Source organism: Nomascus leucogenys, chromosome X, assembly GCF_006542625.1.
Source record: "Nomascus leucogenys isolate Asia chromosome X, Asia_NLE_v1, whole genome shotgun sequence".
Lineage (NCBI taxonomy): Eukaryota > Metazoa > Chordata > Mammalia > Primates > Hylobatidae > Nomascus > Nomascus leucogenys.
In genome coordinates, this window is record NC_044406.1 from 46,490,512 (window position 1) to 46,507,637 (window position 17,126).

At 38.6% G+C, this 17,126-nt stretch overlaps 1 protein-coding gene across 12 annotated transcripts in view; it reads right to left on the reverse strand.

Moving 5' to 3' along the window:
* KDM6A (lysine demethylase 6A) overlaps nt 1-17,126 on the reverse strand; it is a 238,229-nt gene that overhangs the window by 119,661 nt on the left and 101,442 nt on the right. For 11 of the 12 annotated variants that reach the window (XR_004028808.1, XM_012499008.2, XM_004092433.3 and 8 more), the window contains exon 4: nt 15,276-15,325. Coding sequence is in view for 9 of the 12 variants with exons in the window: in XM_004092433.3 (XP_004092481.1) it covers nt 15,276-15,325 (50 nt within the window). In the remaining 3 variants the exon portion in view is untranslated. Of the gene's footprint in view, nt 1-15,275; nt 15,328-17,126 lie in introns of those variants that run through there. The other variant, XM_030807658.1, reaches the window with a different exon arrangement.

Genomic DNA, 17,126 nt, shown 5'->3' on the forward strand with positions numbered 1-17,126 from the left:
TTTTCCCCAGTTTGAGTCCTGTAACGCCCAACAATCATGACAGTCTCTAAGACAGTGGTCTATAAACTATTCCCAGCCAAATCCTTTTTTTAAGGCCTGGGAGCTAAAAATGATTTTTATATAAAAGATTATCTAAGCACCTATATATTATCTGATTTTGCCTCTTGGTCCACAAAACCTAAAATATGTACTATTTTGCCCTGTAAGAAAAAGTCTGTGGACCTCTGCTTTAGACCAAGAACGTGGGAGTTTCCGAAACACCTATTGTACTGCTATGCACTGCTCTCTCATTTCTCTTCTTTGAAAACTTGACCAGGTCTTTTATCTTGAAAACTCCCATTAATCCTTCCCTGAAGTTTCATCTTTTCTGTAAAGTCTTTCCTAACCCCCACTCAGACGTTCCCAAACCCCTTAAACAAAGCATGTGCACTTCTGCCTCTGGCACAGCCCTCAACACCTCCAATATATTACTTAACAAAAACTTACTATGTTTACGTGTATCCTCCTCACAGAAATCTGGGAGAGCGGGTGGAGCCAAGATGGCTGAATAGGAACAGCTCCAGTCTGCAGCTCCCACTGTGAGAGACACAGAAGACGGGTGATTTCTACATTTCCAACTGAGGTACTGGGTTCATCTCACTGGGGAGTGTCGGAAAGTGGGTGCAGGACAGTGGGTGCAGCCCACCGAGCCTGAGCCGAAGCAGGGCGAGGCATCGCCTCACCCGGGAAGTGCAAGGAGTCAGGGAATTCCCTTTCCTAGACAAAGAAAGGGGTGACAGATGGCACCTGGAAAATCAGGTCACTCCCACCCTAATACTGCGCTTTTCCAACGGTCTTAGCAAACGGCACACCAGATTATATCCTGCGCCTGGCTCGGAGGGTCCTAAGCCCATGGAGCCTCACTCGTTGCTAGCACAGCAGTCTGAGATCAATCTGCAAGGCAGCAGCTAGGCTGGGGGAGGGGTGCCCACCATTGCCCAGGTAAACAAAGCCACCTGGAAGCTCAAAATGGGTAGAACCCACCACAGCTCAAGGAGGCCTGCCTGCCTCTGTAGACTCCACCTCTGGGGGCAGGGCACAGGCAAACAAAAGGCAGCAGAATCCTCTGCAGACTTAAATGTCCCTGTCTGACAGCTTTGAAGAGAGCAGTGGTTCTCCCAGCACGCAGCTGCAGATCTGAAAACGGACAGACTGCCTCCTCAAGTGGGTCCCTGACCCCGGAGTAGCCTAACTGGGAGGCACCACCCAGCAGGGGCAGACTGACACCTCACACGGACGGGTACTCTGAGACAAAACTTCCAGAGGAACGATCAGGCAGCAACATTTGCTGTTCACCAGTATCTGCTGTTCTGCAGCCTCCGCTGCTGATACCCAGGCAAACAGGGTCTGGAGTGGACATCCAGCAAACTCCAACAGACCTGCAACTGAGGGCCCTGACTGTTAGAAGAAAAACTAACAAACAGAAAGGACATCCACACCAAAACCCCATCTGTATGTCACCATCATCAAAGACTAAAGGTAGATAAAACCACAAAGATGGGGAAAAAAACAGAGCAGAAAAACCGGAAACTCTAAAAATCAGAGCACCCCTCCTCCCCCAAAGGAACGCAGCTCCTCACCAGCAACGGAACAAAGCTGGACGGAGAATGACTTTGACAAGTTGAGAGAAGAAGGCTTCAGATGATCAAACTACTCTGAGCTAAAGGAGGAAGTTCGAACCCATGGCAAAGAAGTTAAAAGCCTTGAAAAAAAAATTAGATGAATGGCTAACTAGAATAACCAATGCAGAGAAGTCCTTAAAGGACCTGATGGAGCTGAAAACCAAGGCACGAGAACTATGTGACAAATGCACAAGCCTCAGTAGCCGATTCAATCAACTGGAAGAAAGGGTATCAGTGATGGAAGATCAAATGAATGAAATGAAGCGAGAAGAGAAGTTTAGAGAAAAAAGAATAAAAAGAAATGAACAATGCCTCCAAGAAATATGGGACTATGTGAAAAGACCAAATCTACGTCTGATTAGTGTACCTGAAAGTGACGGGGAGAATGGAACCAAGTTAGAAAACACTCTGCAGTGTATTATCCAGGAGAACTTCCCCAATCTAGCAAGGCAGGCCAACATTCAAATTCAGGAAATACAGAGAATGCCACAAAGATACTCCTCGAGAAGATCAACTCCAAGAAACATAATTGTCAGATTCACCAAAGTTGAAATGAAGGAAAAAATGTTAAGGGCAGCCAGAGAGAAAGGTCAGGTTACCCACAAAGGGAAGCCCATCAGACTAACAGCTGATCTCTCAGCAGAAACTCTACAAGCTAGAAGAGAGTGGGGGCCAATGTTCAACATTCTTAAAGAAAAGAATTTTCAATCCAGAATTTCATATCCAGCCAAACTAAGCTTCATAAGTGAAGGAGAAATAAAATACTTTACAGACAAGCAAATGCTGAGAGATTTTGTCACAACCAGGCCTGCCCTAAAAGAGCTCCTGAAGGAAGCACTAAACATGGAAAGGAACAACCGGTACCAGCCACTGCAAAAACATGCCAAATTGTAAAGACCATCAAGGCTAGGAAGAAACTGCATCAACTAATGAGCAAAATAACCAGCTAACATCATAATGACAGGATCAAATTCACACATAATAATATTAACCTTAAATGTAAATGGGCTAAATGCTCCAATTAAAAGACACAGACTGGCAAACTGGATAAAGGGTCAAGACACCTAAGTGTGCTGTATTCAGGAAACCCATCTCACGTGCAGAGACACACACAGCCTCAAAATAAAGGGATAGAGGAAGATCTACCAAGCAAATGGAAAACCAAAAAAGGCAGGGGTTGCAATCCTAGTCTCTGATAAAACAGACTTTAAACCAACAAAGATAAAAAGAGACAAAGAAGGCCATTACATAATGGTAAAGGGATCAATTCAACAAGAAGAGCTAACTATCCTAAATATATATGCACCCAATACAGGAGGACCCAGATTCATAAAGCAAGTCCTTAGAAACCTACAAAGAGACTTAGACTCCCTCACAATAATAATGGGAGACTTTAACACCCCACTGTCAATATTAGCCAGATCAACGAGACAGAAAGTTAACAAGGATATCCAGGAATTGAACTCAGCTCTGCACCAAGCGGACCTAACAGACATCTACAGAACTCTCCACCCCAAATCAACAGAATATACATTCTTCTCAGCACCTCACCACACTTCTTCCAAAACTGACCACATAGTTGGAAGTAAAGCAATCCTCAGCAAATGTAAAAGAACAGAAATTATAACAAACTGTCTCTCAGACCACAGTGCAATCAAACTAGAACTCAGGATTAAGAAACTCACTCAAAACCACTCAACTACATGGAAACTGAACAACCTGCTCCTGAATGACTACTGGGTACATAATGAAATGAAGGCAGAAATAAAGATGTTCTTTGAAACCAATGAGAACAAAGACACAACATACCAGAATCTCCGGGACACATTCAAAGCAGTGTGTAGAGGGAAATTAATAGCACTAAATGCCCACAAGAGACAGCAGGAAAGATCTAAAATTGACATCCTAACATCACAATTAAAAGAACTAGAGAAGCAAGAGCAAACACATTCAAAAGCTAGCAGAAGGCAAGAAATAATTAAGACCAGAGCAGAACTGAAGGAAATAGACACACAAAAAACCCTTCAAAAAAAATCAATGAATCCAGGAGCTGGTTTTTTGAAAAGATCAACAAAACTGATAGACCGCTAGCAAGACTAATAAAGAAGAAGAGAAAAATAAAATAGATGCAATAAAAAATGATAAAGGGAATATCACCACCAATCCCACAGAAATACAAACTACCATCAGAGAATACTATGAACACCTCTACGCAAATGAACTAGAAAATCTACAAGAAATGGATAAATTCCTGGACACATACACCCTCCCAAGACTAAACCAGGAAGAAGTTGAATCTCTGAATAGACCAATAAAAGGCTCTGAAATTGAGGCAATAATTCATAGCTTACCAACCAAAAAAAGTCCAGGACCAGATGGATTCACAGCCGAATTCTACCAGAGGTACAAGGAGGAGCTGGTACCATTCCTTCTGAAACTATTCCAATCAACAGAAAAAGAGGGAATCCTCCCTAACTCATTTTATGAGGCCAGCATCATCCTGATACCAAAGCCTGGCAGAGACACAACAAAAAAAGAGAATTTTAGACCAATATCCCTGATGAACATCGATGCAAAAATCCTCAATAAAATACTGGCAAACCGAATCCAGCAGCACATCAAAAAGCTTACCCACCATGACCAAGTGGGCTTCATCCCTGGGATGCAAGGCTGGTTCAACATACGTAAATGAGTAAACGTAATCCAGCATATAAACAGAACCAATGACAAAAACCACATGATTATCTCAATAGATGCAGAAAAGGCCTTTGACAAAATTCAACAACCCTTCATGCTAAAAACTCTCAATAAATTCGGTACTGATAGGACATATCTCAAAATAGTAAGAGCGATCTATGACAAACCCACAGCCAATATCATACTGAACGGAAAAAACTGGAAACATTCCCTTTAAAAACTGACAAAAAACAGGGATGCCCTCTCTCACCACTCCTATTCAACATAGTGTTGGAAGTTCTGGCCATGGCAATCAGGCAGGAGAAGGAAATAAAGGGTATTCAATTAGGACAAGAGGAAGTCAAAGTGTCCCTGTTTGCAGATGACATGATTGTATATCTAGAAAACCCCATCGTCTCAGCCCAAAATCTCCTTAAGCTGATGGGCAACTTCAGCAAAGTCTCAGGATACAAAATCAATGTGCAAAAATCACAAGCATTCTTATACACCAATAACAGACAAACAGTCAAATCATGAGTGAACTCCCATTCACAATTGCTTCAAAGAGAATAAAATACCCAGGAATCCAACTTACAAGGGATGTGAAGGACCTCTTCAAGGAGAACTACAAACCACTGCTCAATGAAATAAAAGAAGACACAAACAAATGGAAGAACATTCCATGCTCATGGGTAGGAAGAATCAATATCGTGAAAATGGCCATACTGCCCAAGGTAATTTATAGATTCAATGCCATCCCCATTAAGCTACCAATGACTTTCTTCACAGAATTGGAAAAAACTACTTTAAAGTTCATATGGAACCGAAAAAGACCCGCGTTGCCAAGTCAATCCTAAGCCGAAAGAACAAAGCTGGAGGCATCACACTATCTGACTTCAAACTATACTACAAGGCTACAGTAACCAAAACAGCATGGTACTGGTACCAAAACAGAGATACAGACCAATGGAACAGAACAGAGGCCTCAGAAATAATGCCACTTATCTACAACCATCTGATCTTTGACAAACCTGACAAAAACAAGAAATGGGGAAATGATTCCCTATTTAATAAATGGTGCTGGGAAAACTGGCTAGCCATATGTAGAAAGCTGAAACTGGATCCCTTCCTTACACCTTATACAAAAATTAATTCAAGATGGATTAAAGATCTAAATGTTAGACCTAAAACCATAAAAACCGTAGAAGAAAACCTAGGCAATACCATTCAGGACATAGGCATGGGCAAGGACTTCATGTCTAAAACACCAAAAGCAATGGCAACAGCCAAAATTGACAAATGGGATCTAATTAAACTAAAGAGCTTCTGCACAGCAAAAGAAACTACCATCAGAGTGAACAGACAACCTATAGAATGGGAGAAAATTTTCGCAACCTACTCATGTGACAAAGGGCTAATATCCAGAATCTACAATGAACTCAAACAAATTTACAAGAAAAAAACAACCCCATCAACAAGTGAGCAAAGGATATGAACAGACACTTCTCAAAAGAAGACATTTATGCAGCCAAAAGACACATGAAAAAATGCTCATCATCACTGGCCATCAGAGAAATGCAAATCAAAACCACAATGAGATACCATTCTCACACCAGTTAGAATGGCGATCATTGAAAAGTCAGGAAACAACAGGTGCTGGAGAAGATGTGGAGAAACAGGAACACTTACACTGTTGGTGGGACTGCAAACTAGTTCAACCATTGTGGAAGTCAGTGTGGCGATTCCTCAGGGATCTAGAACTAGAAATACCAGTTGACCCAGCAATCCCATTACTGAGTATATACCCAAAGGATTATAAATCATGCTGCTATAAAGACACATGCACACATATGTTTATTGTGGCACTATTCACAATAGCAAAGACTTGGAACCAACCCAAATGTCCAACAATGATAGACTGGATTAAGAAAATTTGGCACATATACACCATGGAATGCTAAGAAGCCATGAAAAATGAGTTCATGTCCTTTGTAGGGATATGGATGAAGCTGGAAACCATCATTCTCAGCAAACTATCCCAAGGACAAAAAACCAAACACCGCATGTTCTCACTCATAGGTGGGAATTGAACAATGAGAACACATGGACACAGGAAGGGGAACATCACACACTGGGGCCTGTTGTGGGGTGGGGGGAGAGGGGAGGGATAGCATTAGGAGATATACCTAATGTTAAATGACGAGTTAATGGGTGCAGCACACCAACATGGCACATGTATACATATGTAACTAACCTGCACGTTGTGCACATGTACCCTAAAACTTAAAGTATAATAAATAAATAAATAAATAAATAAATAAATAAATAAATAAGGGAGAGCAGGAACTATCTTATTCATCTCTGTATTGTCAAAAGAGACCCTGTCAACAAATGTAAAAGCCAGACTAGCCTGAACTGTATAACAGAAAAAGCCACCGGAAAGTAAGAAAACGAGCACAGATTCCACTAGTTTATCCACTACCTATTTGTGCTGACTTGGGGGGCTTCCTTCATCACCGGGATGCACGATGTCTAGTCCATAAAGTAAAGGAATTAGATAATAATTTCTAAGATGTGTTCTGCTTCTAAACTCGTAAAATTTCCAAAGAATCTAATCCGTATTCCAAAATATACTGCTTTTTAACTTTAAAAGAGCTCACTCTCTTGGGTCTCTTCTAAGCAAAAAAGTTAGGCTTTTTAAAAACATTCAGGTTAAACAATAAACTTGTTGAAATATTAATTATAGTTCTGTCTTCCTTATAGGTTCTAAATATTTTCATATTATGAAGCACTTCCAGACTGATATATTTAAATACTGAATATATTTCTGAATTCAAAAAACAAATCTGAATTAGAAGAACCTTGAGTTCTCCTATTACAAAAATTCTCTCTTCAACAGTTCTCTCCTACCTGACATTAACCCATAATCCCACACCAGTACAATACTGATGAAAAAATAAAACCGTACAGAAGAAAGCCTTACCAATCAGGCCCAATTAGGAAAATACAGCCAGCACAAATTCAGGGCCGGTAAGAAATACAATACAATTTTCAAGCATATGCTGAATCAGGCAGTAAAACAGTATTATTTATAACTTTTTAGTGAAACTGTTTTAAGGATAAGAATTATCTATAATTAGCATACCAAAAAAATGTGAATTAATCTCTTCAACAAACTGAAATATTAGGTGCAAAAGTAACTGCAGTAATGGCAAAAACCATAATCACTTTTGCGCCAACCTAATACTATGTGATATTCTTCAGCAGTAATATTATAAAGCCCTCTGATATTTACATTCATATAGATAGTATGTATGTTAAATTTAATAATCAATTTTTTTCGGTGTCCCAAACTAAATTTTAGCACAACTCTATCAAACCCTTTATAAAATTAGGGTTATAAAAAAATAATGAATTGATCACTATTTTAAAAAACTGTACCCACAAATACTTTAATCAATCAATGTACAAAAAAAATACACATCCTGCATATCTTATAACAGACCAACTAGTTTTTCAAACTGAAACACTGTTCTCCATCCTCCCATGTTACCATAACGTTTAATCAATGGTTCTATTCAGATAGGCATTGCTTCCAGAATTCAAAACCTTTTCTTTCTTTTCTTAAAGTGGAAAAAAAAAAAATAAGAAAAAGGTCAGTTTTGTTTATTTACTTTAGACTCTCTTGCCCAGGCTGGAGTGCAGTGGCATGATCTTGGCTCACTGCAACCTCTGCCTCCTGGGTTCAAGCGATTCTCTGCCTCAGCCTCCCCAGTAGCTGGGATTACAAGGAAGCACTACCACGCCCGGCTAATTTTTGTATTTTTAGCGGAGATGAGGTTTCACCATGTTGGCCAGGCTGGTCTCAAACTCCTGACCTCAGGTGACCTGCCCACCTCGGCCTCCCAAAGTGCTGGGATTACTTACTGGGTGAGCTACCGCGCCCAGCCCTGAGTGTCTCTTTTATGCTAACAAGATAACTCAGGGCAGGCAGTCCCCTATGTAGCTTCAGGATGGGGGCTGGTCACAGCAAAGAGCAAAGCATGATTAGAGCGTTGGGACTTTTCAGCCCCATTCTCCAATCTCTGGGTAGAGGAAAGGGACTGAAGGTTAAGCTGATCACCAGTAGCCAATGATTCAATCAGTCATGCCTACGTAATAATGCCTCCATAAAAAACCCAAAAGGACAGGGTTTGGAGAGCTTCTGGATAGCTGCACAAGCGGAAGTCCCTAGAGGGTGACATGCCCAGAGAGGGCATGGAGGCTCCATGCCACTTCTCACATGACCTCATCCTATGCATCTCTTCATCTGTACCCGTTATAATAAAACAGTAAACCTAACTGTTTGCTGAGGTCTGTGCCACTCTGGCAAATTAATGGAACCAAGGAGTGGGTCATGGGAACCCCGATTTATATAGCCAGTCAGTCAAAAGTTCTGGAGGCCTGCAATGGCATCTGAAGTGGGGGTAGTCTTGTGGGACTTAGCTCTCAATCTGTGGGATCTGAAACCATCTCCAGGTAGATAATGTTAGAATTGAACTGAATTAGAGGATACCAGCAGCCACTGCAGAACTGATTGCTTGCCAGGTATGCAGGCAAAAACCCACACACATTTTGTTACAGAAATGTTCTGTGTTGTGAGAGTATAGGAGGAACTGAGTTTTCTCCTATATCCTCACACCATTCATTATAAAAACATGAAGTAGGGGGAAGAGGGAAGAGCCCTCCAAGTAAACTAGCAACAGAAGGGAACATCTTCAATATTAGTCTACAAAAACCCTACAGCTAGTATCACATTCAACAGTAAAAATGTAATGCTTTCCCCCAGAGAAACAAAACAAGGATGTCCCCTTCCATTCAACATTGTATGGGAGGTCCTAGCCAGTACAACAAAGCAAGAAAAAAAACTAACGGGCATCCATAAATAAGAAAACAAAAAATAAAATTTTCTTTACTTGCAGACTGCATAATGTATGTAGAAAATCCTATCTAGAATAACATGACTAGAACAATATAATTTAGTAAGACAGTAGGATACTAGATCAGTATGCAATAATGTTCCTATATAATAGCAATAAAACAATTGGAAATTTTACAACCACTCCAATCACAATAGCATCAAAAAAAAACATAAAACATATGTGATAAGAACTATGAAGTATTGCTGTAGAGTCTTAAAGAAGGCTAAATAGAGGGTGAAATACACCACGTTCACGAACAAACAAATGCAATATTACTGATGACAAATTCTTCCTAACTTAACACATGTAGTTCCAATATAATCCTAGCAGAATTATACTGGATTATACCGTTTCTGCACTTTATATGCAAAGGCAAAAGACCTAGAAAAACCAAAGCAATTTTGAAAAAGAATACAGGGAACTTGGGGCCAGGCGCGGGCAGTGGCTCATGCCTATAATCCCAGCACTTTGGGAGGCCGAGGCAGGCGGATCACGAGGTCAGGAGATCGAGACCATCCTGACCAACATGGTGAAACCCTGTCTCTACTAAAATGCAAAACATTAGCCGGGCGTGGTGGCGCGGGCCTATAGTTCCAGCTACTGGGGAGGCTGAGGCAGGAGAATCACTTGAACCCGGGAGATGAAGGTTGCAGTGAGCCAAGATCGTGCCACTGCACTCCAGCCTAGGCGAGAGAGAGACTCCATCTCAAAAAAAACAAAACAAAACAAAACAAAAAAACAAAAAGAAAAGGAAAGAAAGAAAAAAAAGAATACAGGGAACTTACATTGCTTGATTTCAAGAACACAGTAAACAAAACTATGATTTTGGCTGGAACAGAATAGAGAATCTAGAAACAGACAGAAAACTAAATTGTATGTTGATATTTTTCAAAGAGGAAATGCTAGATTTTGAAAGTGTAGTCTTTTCAACAAATAACACTGGAAAAACTAGGTAGCTATTGGGGTGGGGGGTGGGGGGGACCACTGATGCTATCTCACATCATAAACAACTTGAAATGTATCACAGGCCAAAACAGAATTTAAAAGGTGAGGAAATCTTTTATGATCTTAGGATACACAAAGATTTCCTAGCACAAAAAGCACAAGCTGTAAAAGAAAAAAAAAGTAATTAAATGGACCTCGTTGAAACAATAAACATTTGCTCTTCAAAAGACACTAGTAAGAAAATGAAAAGATGAACCAGAGACTAATAATTCCAAAACAAATATCTGACAAAGGGCATTTATCCAGAGTATATAAAGAACCCATAACACTCAATGAAGAAGAAGAAGATAAGGAAGAACAACAAGAAGGAAAGGAAGAAGAGAAGGAAAGAAAAGAAAGAAGAAGGGAGGAGGGAGGGAGGGGAGGAAGGGAAGGAGAATAGGTAGACGGGCTAAAGTTAAAAAGACTGAGGAGGAAAGAAAGAAAACAAGAAAGGAGAAGAAAAAACAAGAATGGGCAGATGGGCTAAAGTTAAAAAGACTGATAATACCAAGTGCTAACGAAGATATGGAACATCTGAAATCTCATTCATTGCTGGCTGGAATATAAAATGGTATAACCACTTTGAAAAAGTCTGACAGTTAAACCTAAAACTGCAAAGCAATTCAGCGCTCCGAAATCACAGGTATATATACCAAGACAAATGAAAATCTATGTCCACACAAAGACAAATAACATTCACAGCACTTTTTTCATAATAACCAAAAGCTGAAAACAATCCAAATACTTATCAACTGATAAACAGAAAAACTGTGGCATATCCATTCTATGAAATCCTACTTAACAATGAAAAAGAACATACTATTGATACACACAACATGGATGAATCTCAGTAAAAGCATGCCAAATGAAAGCTATCAAAAACAAAAGAATATATGCTGTTTAAACCCCATTACATTATATTCCAGAACAGACAAAACTAGAGGGATGAAAGCATTAGGAGATATAGTGGTTGCCTGGGACCAGAGATCAAGAGCAGGAAAATGGCACAAGGGAACACTTTGGGTGATGGAAAATGTTCTATATCTTCATTATGGTAATGGTTATTACAACTATTTAAGTTGTCAAATCTCAAATAATGTAAATCATATCAAAAAATGCTTAAAATAATGTTAAATATATCTCAAAAAACTACAGAAAATAAATTATGAGGTATTTTTTGTGAAGCTAGACAAGTTAATTAGAAAGTTTATTTGGAAAAACAAGCCACCAAGGACAGCCAGGAAAATCCTAGAAGCAAGAACAGTGGGGAAAGGGTGCCCTAGCACTATCATACATTAAAACATATTACAAAATCTGTTAGTAAAATACTTTTGTATTAGTTCATGAACAAAACATGCCACAAAATGCACAGACAAAACTGCACATGAATATTTAGTATACAATTAAGGCAACATCTCAAATCAATAGAGGAAAAAATGAATTTTTAAAAAATATATCTTTGGGATAACTAGCCATAAGAAAAAAGATAATCTTAAATATTGTTCACACTAAGTCAAGGATAAAACTCAAATGGATCAGAAATTTAAATGTAAAATATTAAACCATTCAAGTACTGAGAGAAAATGTGAGCGAATTTCTCTAACACCTGGGAATGAGGAGAAAACCCATCCTATGATTCAAAATGTAAGGGCAATGTAGAAGATTGATCAATCTGACTACACAGAAATAGAAAACTTCTGCACAGGCAAACACAAACACACAAAAACAAAGCAAAACAACAAATTCAAATTGGGCAACAGTAGCTTCAACTAATGTCACAGATAAAGGATAAATATGCCTAATACATGTTATATAGCTACATAAAACAGTAAAACAATGACCTAATAAAAAAAAGGGCAAGAGACATGAACAAATATTTTAAAGAAAAAGAAATTCAAATAGTCTTTATGCCTCAATTTTTAAAAACTTCAATCTCACTAACAACTAAGAAAATGTAAATTTAAATTATAATAAAATACCATTTCTCACCTATCAAACTGGCAAGTCTGCTGACAAAAAGGTTCTTGATTAAGACCAAAAAGAAACAAGCACTTGCATACATTGTTGAAATAAATGCAAATGGTTCAATCCCAAAGGATTAAATACCCTTCAACACAATGATCCCACTTTTAAAGGAATCTATACTAAAGAATCACTAACAAAAGTATTAAAAAACAGGCCAAGTGCAGTGGCTCACACCTGTAATCGCACTTTGGGAGGCCGAGGTGGGAGAATTACTTGAGGCCAGTGATTGAGTTTGAGACCAGCCTGGGTAATATAGTGAGATTCTATCTCTGCAAAAAAAACATTTAAAAATTAGCCGAGCATGGTGGTGTGCACCTGCAGTCCCAGCTCCTCGAGAGGCTGAGGCAGGAGGATTCACTTGAGCCCAGGAATTCAAGGCTGCAGTGAGCTCTGATTGCACCACTGCACTCCACCCTGTGCAAGAGAGCAAGACCTTGTCTCTAAAAAACTATGTATGTAGAGAGAGAGAGACACTTTTACTAGACTATTTACTGCAGCACTCTGTAAAAGCAAAGCACTGAAGCACCTGATTAAATAAACTATGGAGTAAGTTTTCATGACCTTGAGTTAGGCAAAGATTTCTTAGGTACAACAACAAAAACACAAGCAATAAAAAGTTGTGTTATAAAGTTGATAAATTGGGCTTCATCAAAGTTTAAAACTTTATTTTCTACCCCACTAGGCACACTAAAAAACCAGTACACTCAAAAAGTAGATAATTACAAGTGTTGAGTAGGATACAGAGAAACTGGAACCCTCACACATTACTGGCAGGGATGTAAAATGGTACAGACATAGGGAAAAAAACTTTTGGCAGTTTCCCAAAATGCTAAACACAGATTTACCCTATAATCCAACAATTCCATTTCTGAGTACCTACCCAAGAAAACTGAAAATATTATGTCACACAAAAACCTGTACACAAATGTTCACAGCAGTATTATTCACAATAGCCAAAAAAAATGAAACAACCCAAATGCCCATCAACTGATGAAAGGATAAACAAACTGTGGTATATTGATCCAATGGAATACAGTGAGACCTTTGTATCCGTGGGTTCCGCATCTGCGGATCAAAAATATTCAGGAAAAAAATAACAATAAAAAAAAAAAATACAAACTAAAAAGCAATACAGTACAGCAATCAATTACATAGCACTCACATTTTATTAGGTATTATAAGTAATCTAGAAATGATTTAAAGTATATGGGAGGATGTGTAGAGGTGATAATACAAATACTTCATCATTTAATATAAGGAATTTGAGTATCCATGGATTTTGGTATCCATGAGGGGTCCTGAAACTAATCCCCCACAGATACTGAGGGGTGACTATATTATCAGGAAATAAAGAATAAAATATTCATGCTACAACATATATGAACCTTGAAAACATATGCTGTTAAAGAAGCCAGCCACAAAAGACCATATATTATATGATTCCATTTATACGAAATATCCAGAAAAGACAAATATATAAAGACAGAAAGTAGACTGGTGGTTGCCAGGGCTGGGGATATATGTGAGGTTTCATTCCAGGGAGACAAATAAGACTGTGATGATGGCTGTGATGCAGGATTTTTTGCCCCTTAGCTCAGCTAATCTGGATTTTTGTCTCACAACCAGGAAGAATTAGGCACGCAGACACATTGAAGGGTGAGGAAGACAAAATTTATTAAGCAAAAGGAAAGCTATCAGCAAAGAAAGGGGGTCCTGCCAGTAGGTTTCCACCTCACAAACTGAATACCAGGCCCCCAGCACACGAGTTGAAGAGGCCAGGATCCTCCCCTGTATAAGGCGTAAATTATTGGTGGCTCCACCCCATTCCCCCAATGCATGTGGACCTCCAGTCCACTGCAGGCATGCCCAGGCAAGCCCCCTGTGCAGGTTCCCTTATCTGCACAAAACATCTGGTGTAAACACCTGTGGGCTGGGTGGATCAGTGATTCTCTAGGGACCCTTCCCTATCTGTCTAGACCTTTGTCTGCCTCCTGCCTCTATCAGCTGCACAGCTCTGAAAATTTACTAAAAATCACTGATTTGTATAGTTAAAACAGCTGAGTTTTATAGCATGTGAATTATACTTTGATAAAGCTTTAAAAAAAAAAAATAAGCCAGAGATTAGAGAAGATATTTTCAAAAGACTTAAAAAAGAAAAAAATATATACATATATGTCTAAAACTTCTACACAGTGTTCTCAAAATCTCTGCATAGGCTGACTGTTGAAGGGCTTTCCCAGACAAAGCCAGTCTATATAAGACTGGAATAAGTACCTACTTCAAAAAGAAAGATAAATTAACCAATAGAAAAATAAAATCCACAAAAAATCTGAAACAGCAATTCAGATTTAAAAAAAAAAAACCTCACTGCTCAATAAACTTAAAAGTAAACATGATGTAAAAGATCATGCTTAATCACTGCTTAAATTAAGATAAGAAAGTAGATGATTAATTGTTTCACTGCTATGCAGTCTTTCATTTAGGTAGGTCTTCTAAAAACTAGGTTCAGCTCTCCTCAAAGCTCCAATTATAAACAGAGTACACCAAGAAAGAGTTTATCATAACTTTCCCATTACACCTTCCCATTTTAGCCTGATATACACGTCTTCAGCCTGCTTTTACTCCCAGGTACCAACTTTAGAAAAGAAAACCAAGGAATCATTTTGTTATTGTTACTTGTTTAGTTTTGCTTGATTTTTACTTATCACACTTCTATTACATTTGACCAGTAAAATGTGTCAGAGGAATCTAATTCTTAATAAAATACAAGGAGAGTCATACAAGACAGCACAAACATAAATACTCTCAACCCTTTTCCAATACCTTTCCCCTAGAAGCAATATTTTAAGTAATTAACAAAAAAAAAAAAAAAAAAAAAAAGCAAGAGCTCAATTCATTTTGAGTATAACGGGCAATAATCTGCCCAAAACACAAACATGAAATCAGCATGCAAATGTGCACTAACCTTCCAGTAGTCAGACTGTAAACTGTAGTACCTCTGGTATGCAGATAATGCTGAAAGGAAAATAATTATGAGTCATAATTATGTCTCACTTTAAAGTCAATAATACACTTAACAAACACTGTAACAAGATTCCCACCACACCCACCTCCCAGTAGATAGTGATATTTCAGACCAAACAATTTAAAATTCTGGGCCCCCTCAGTTCAAGAACGTAAAACCATGGTCAAATCTCAGATCTGCACTTCAACAGCATCTAGGCTAACCCCTTAGATCAACTTGACCTTCCTCAAAGACCAAAACTGGTGGAGGATTAAGAGAGTTAGATATAAAAAGAAGCCCATAAAACTACTAGATGAAAACATGGGGGGATAATATTTTTCTGATCAGCTAGAAAAGGATTTTTTAAACTTGTGGTTTACAATTCACAAGCTAAGATATGGAAGACCAGGACAAAAACTATTTGAGAAGGAATTGGCTCCCTCAACTCTCTCACTCAACACTTGATGTTGTTTAGGCAATCTGACCAAAAAATACAGAGATTCTCCAACAAAAGGCCATGGAGATCATATTCAGAGATCCGCAATCCCATGTTCAGAGCCTCCAGTTCTCAATTATTCCAATTATGAAATATGGACAGCTAAGAATTATCAGACATCTAAAGAAAGCCTCTAACCAAGAAGAAACTAACACAAAAGAAAAAAAGACAACCTAAAAGAAAAAATAATGACTACTATGCAGGGGAAAATATACTTCAAAAAATTCTTACTAGTCTTAGGTAAGGGAAAATACTGTTTTCATTGAGGGGGGTAGAAAGGGGGTGTGTGCAGGAGAACAAACAGGATGCTCTAGAAAAAAACTAAATTCGGTAGATTAAAGTACAATAGGAGAAATGCATAATTCAATAAAAAGATTAAAATTAAATTTGAAGAAATCTCTCAAAAAATAAACAAAAAGGACAAAAACAGAAAATTAGAAAAACTGTGCCCCGGAGGTCTAACATATCAATGATAGAGACCCAAAAAGAAAGAATAAAAGGAAAAAAGAAAATTCAGAAAATAATTCCAAAAAAATTCCCAGAAAAGAAGGCTATGACTTGGTAGTTTGAAGGGTCCTAAAACAGATATGTAATTCTAGAAATAAGGCAACAGAACAATGTTTTCAAAATTCTGAAGGAAAATTATTTCCAACCTAAAATTATATATCCAGTCAAATGATCTATTAGGAGGGTAGAATAAAGGTATTTTTAGATATGCAAAGTCTCCAAAGAAAATTATCTCCCATAATAACTTTCCTGAAGAAAAATCTGACAAATATGCTCCCCTTAAAGGAGAGTATATACAAGAAAGAAGAAGATACGGTTTATTGAAAGCAGGAGACACAACAGAGACAAGAGGCCATGGGAATACCCAAGATGAAGAAAAAGGATGATCCTGGGACAGCAGCTATGCCCCAGATCCAAGTCACTGAGGCTTATCATTAAAATTCTGCTGCTCTTGTAACCTCTTCTCAACCTGAGGACCAAATATCCAGAAAAACCTGGCCCAGATTCTTAACTGGGCTTGGCTTTTTTTTTTGACCATGTTCTGATAAAGTTTCTATTCTCCCCTCTATATTCTACAAAATAGATGATGTGAAGGCTCCCAGAAGTGTTAAGTGTTCTGCTTTGATATACTTTTTTTTTGAGATGGGGTCTCACTCTGTTGCCCAGGCTGGAGTGCAGTGGGGTGATCTTGGCTCACTGCAATCTCCGCCTTCCAGGTTCAAGTGATTCTCCTGCCTCAGCCTCCTGAGTAGCTGGGACTACTGGCGCGTGCCACCACGCCCAGCTAATTTTTGTATTTTTAGTAGAGG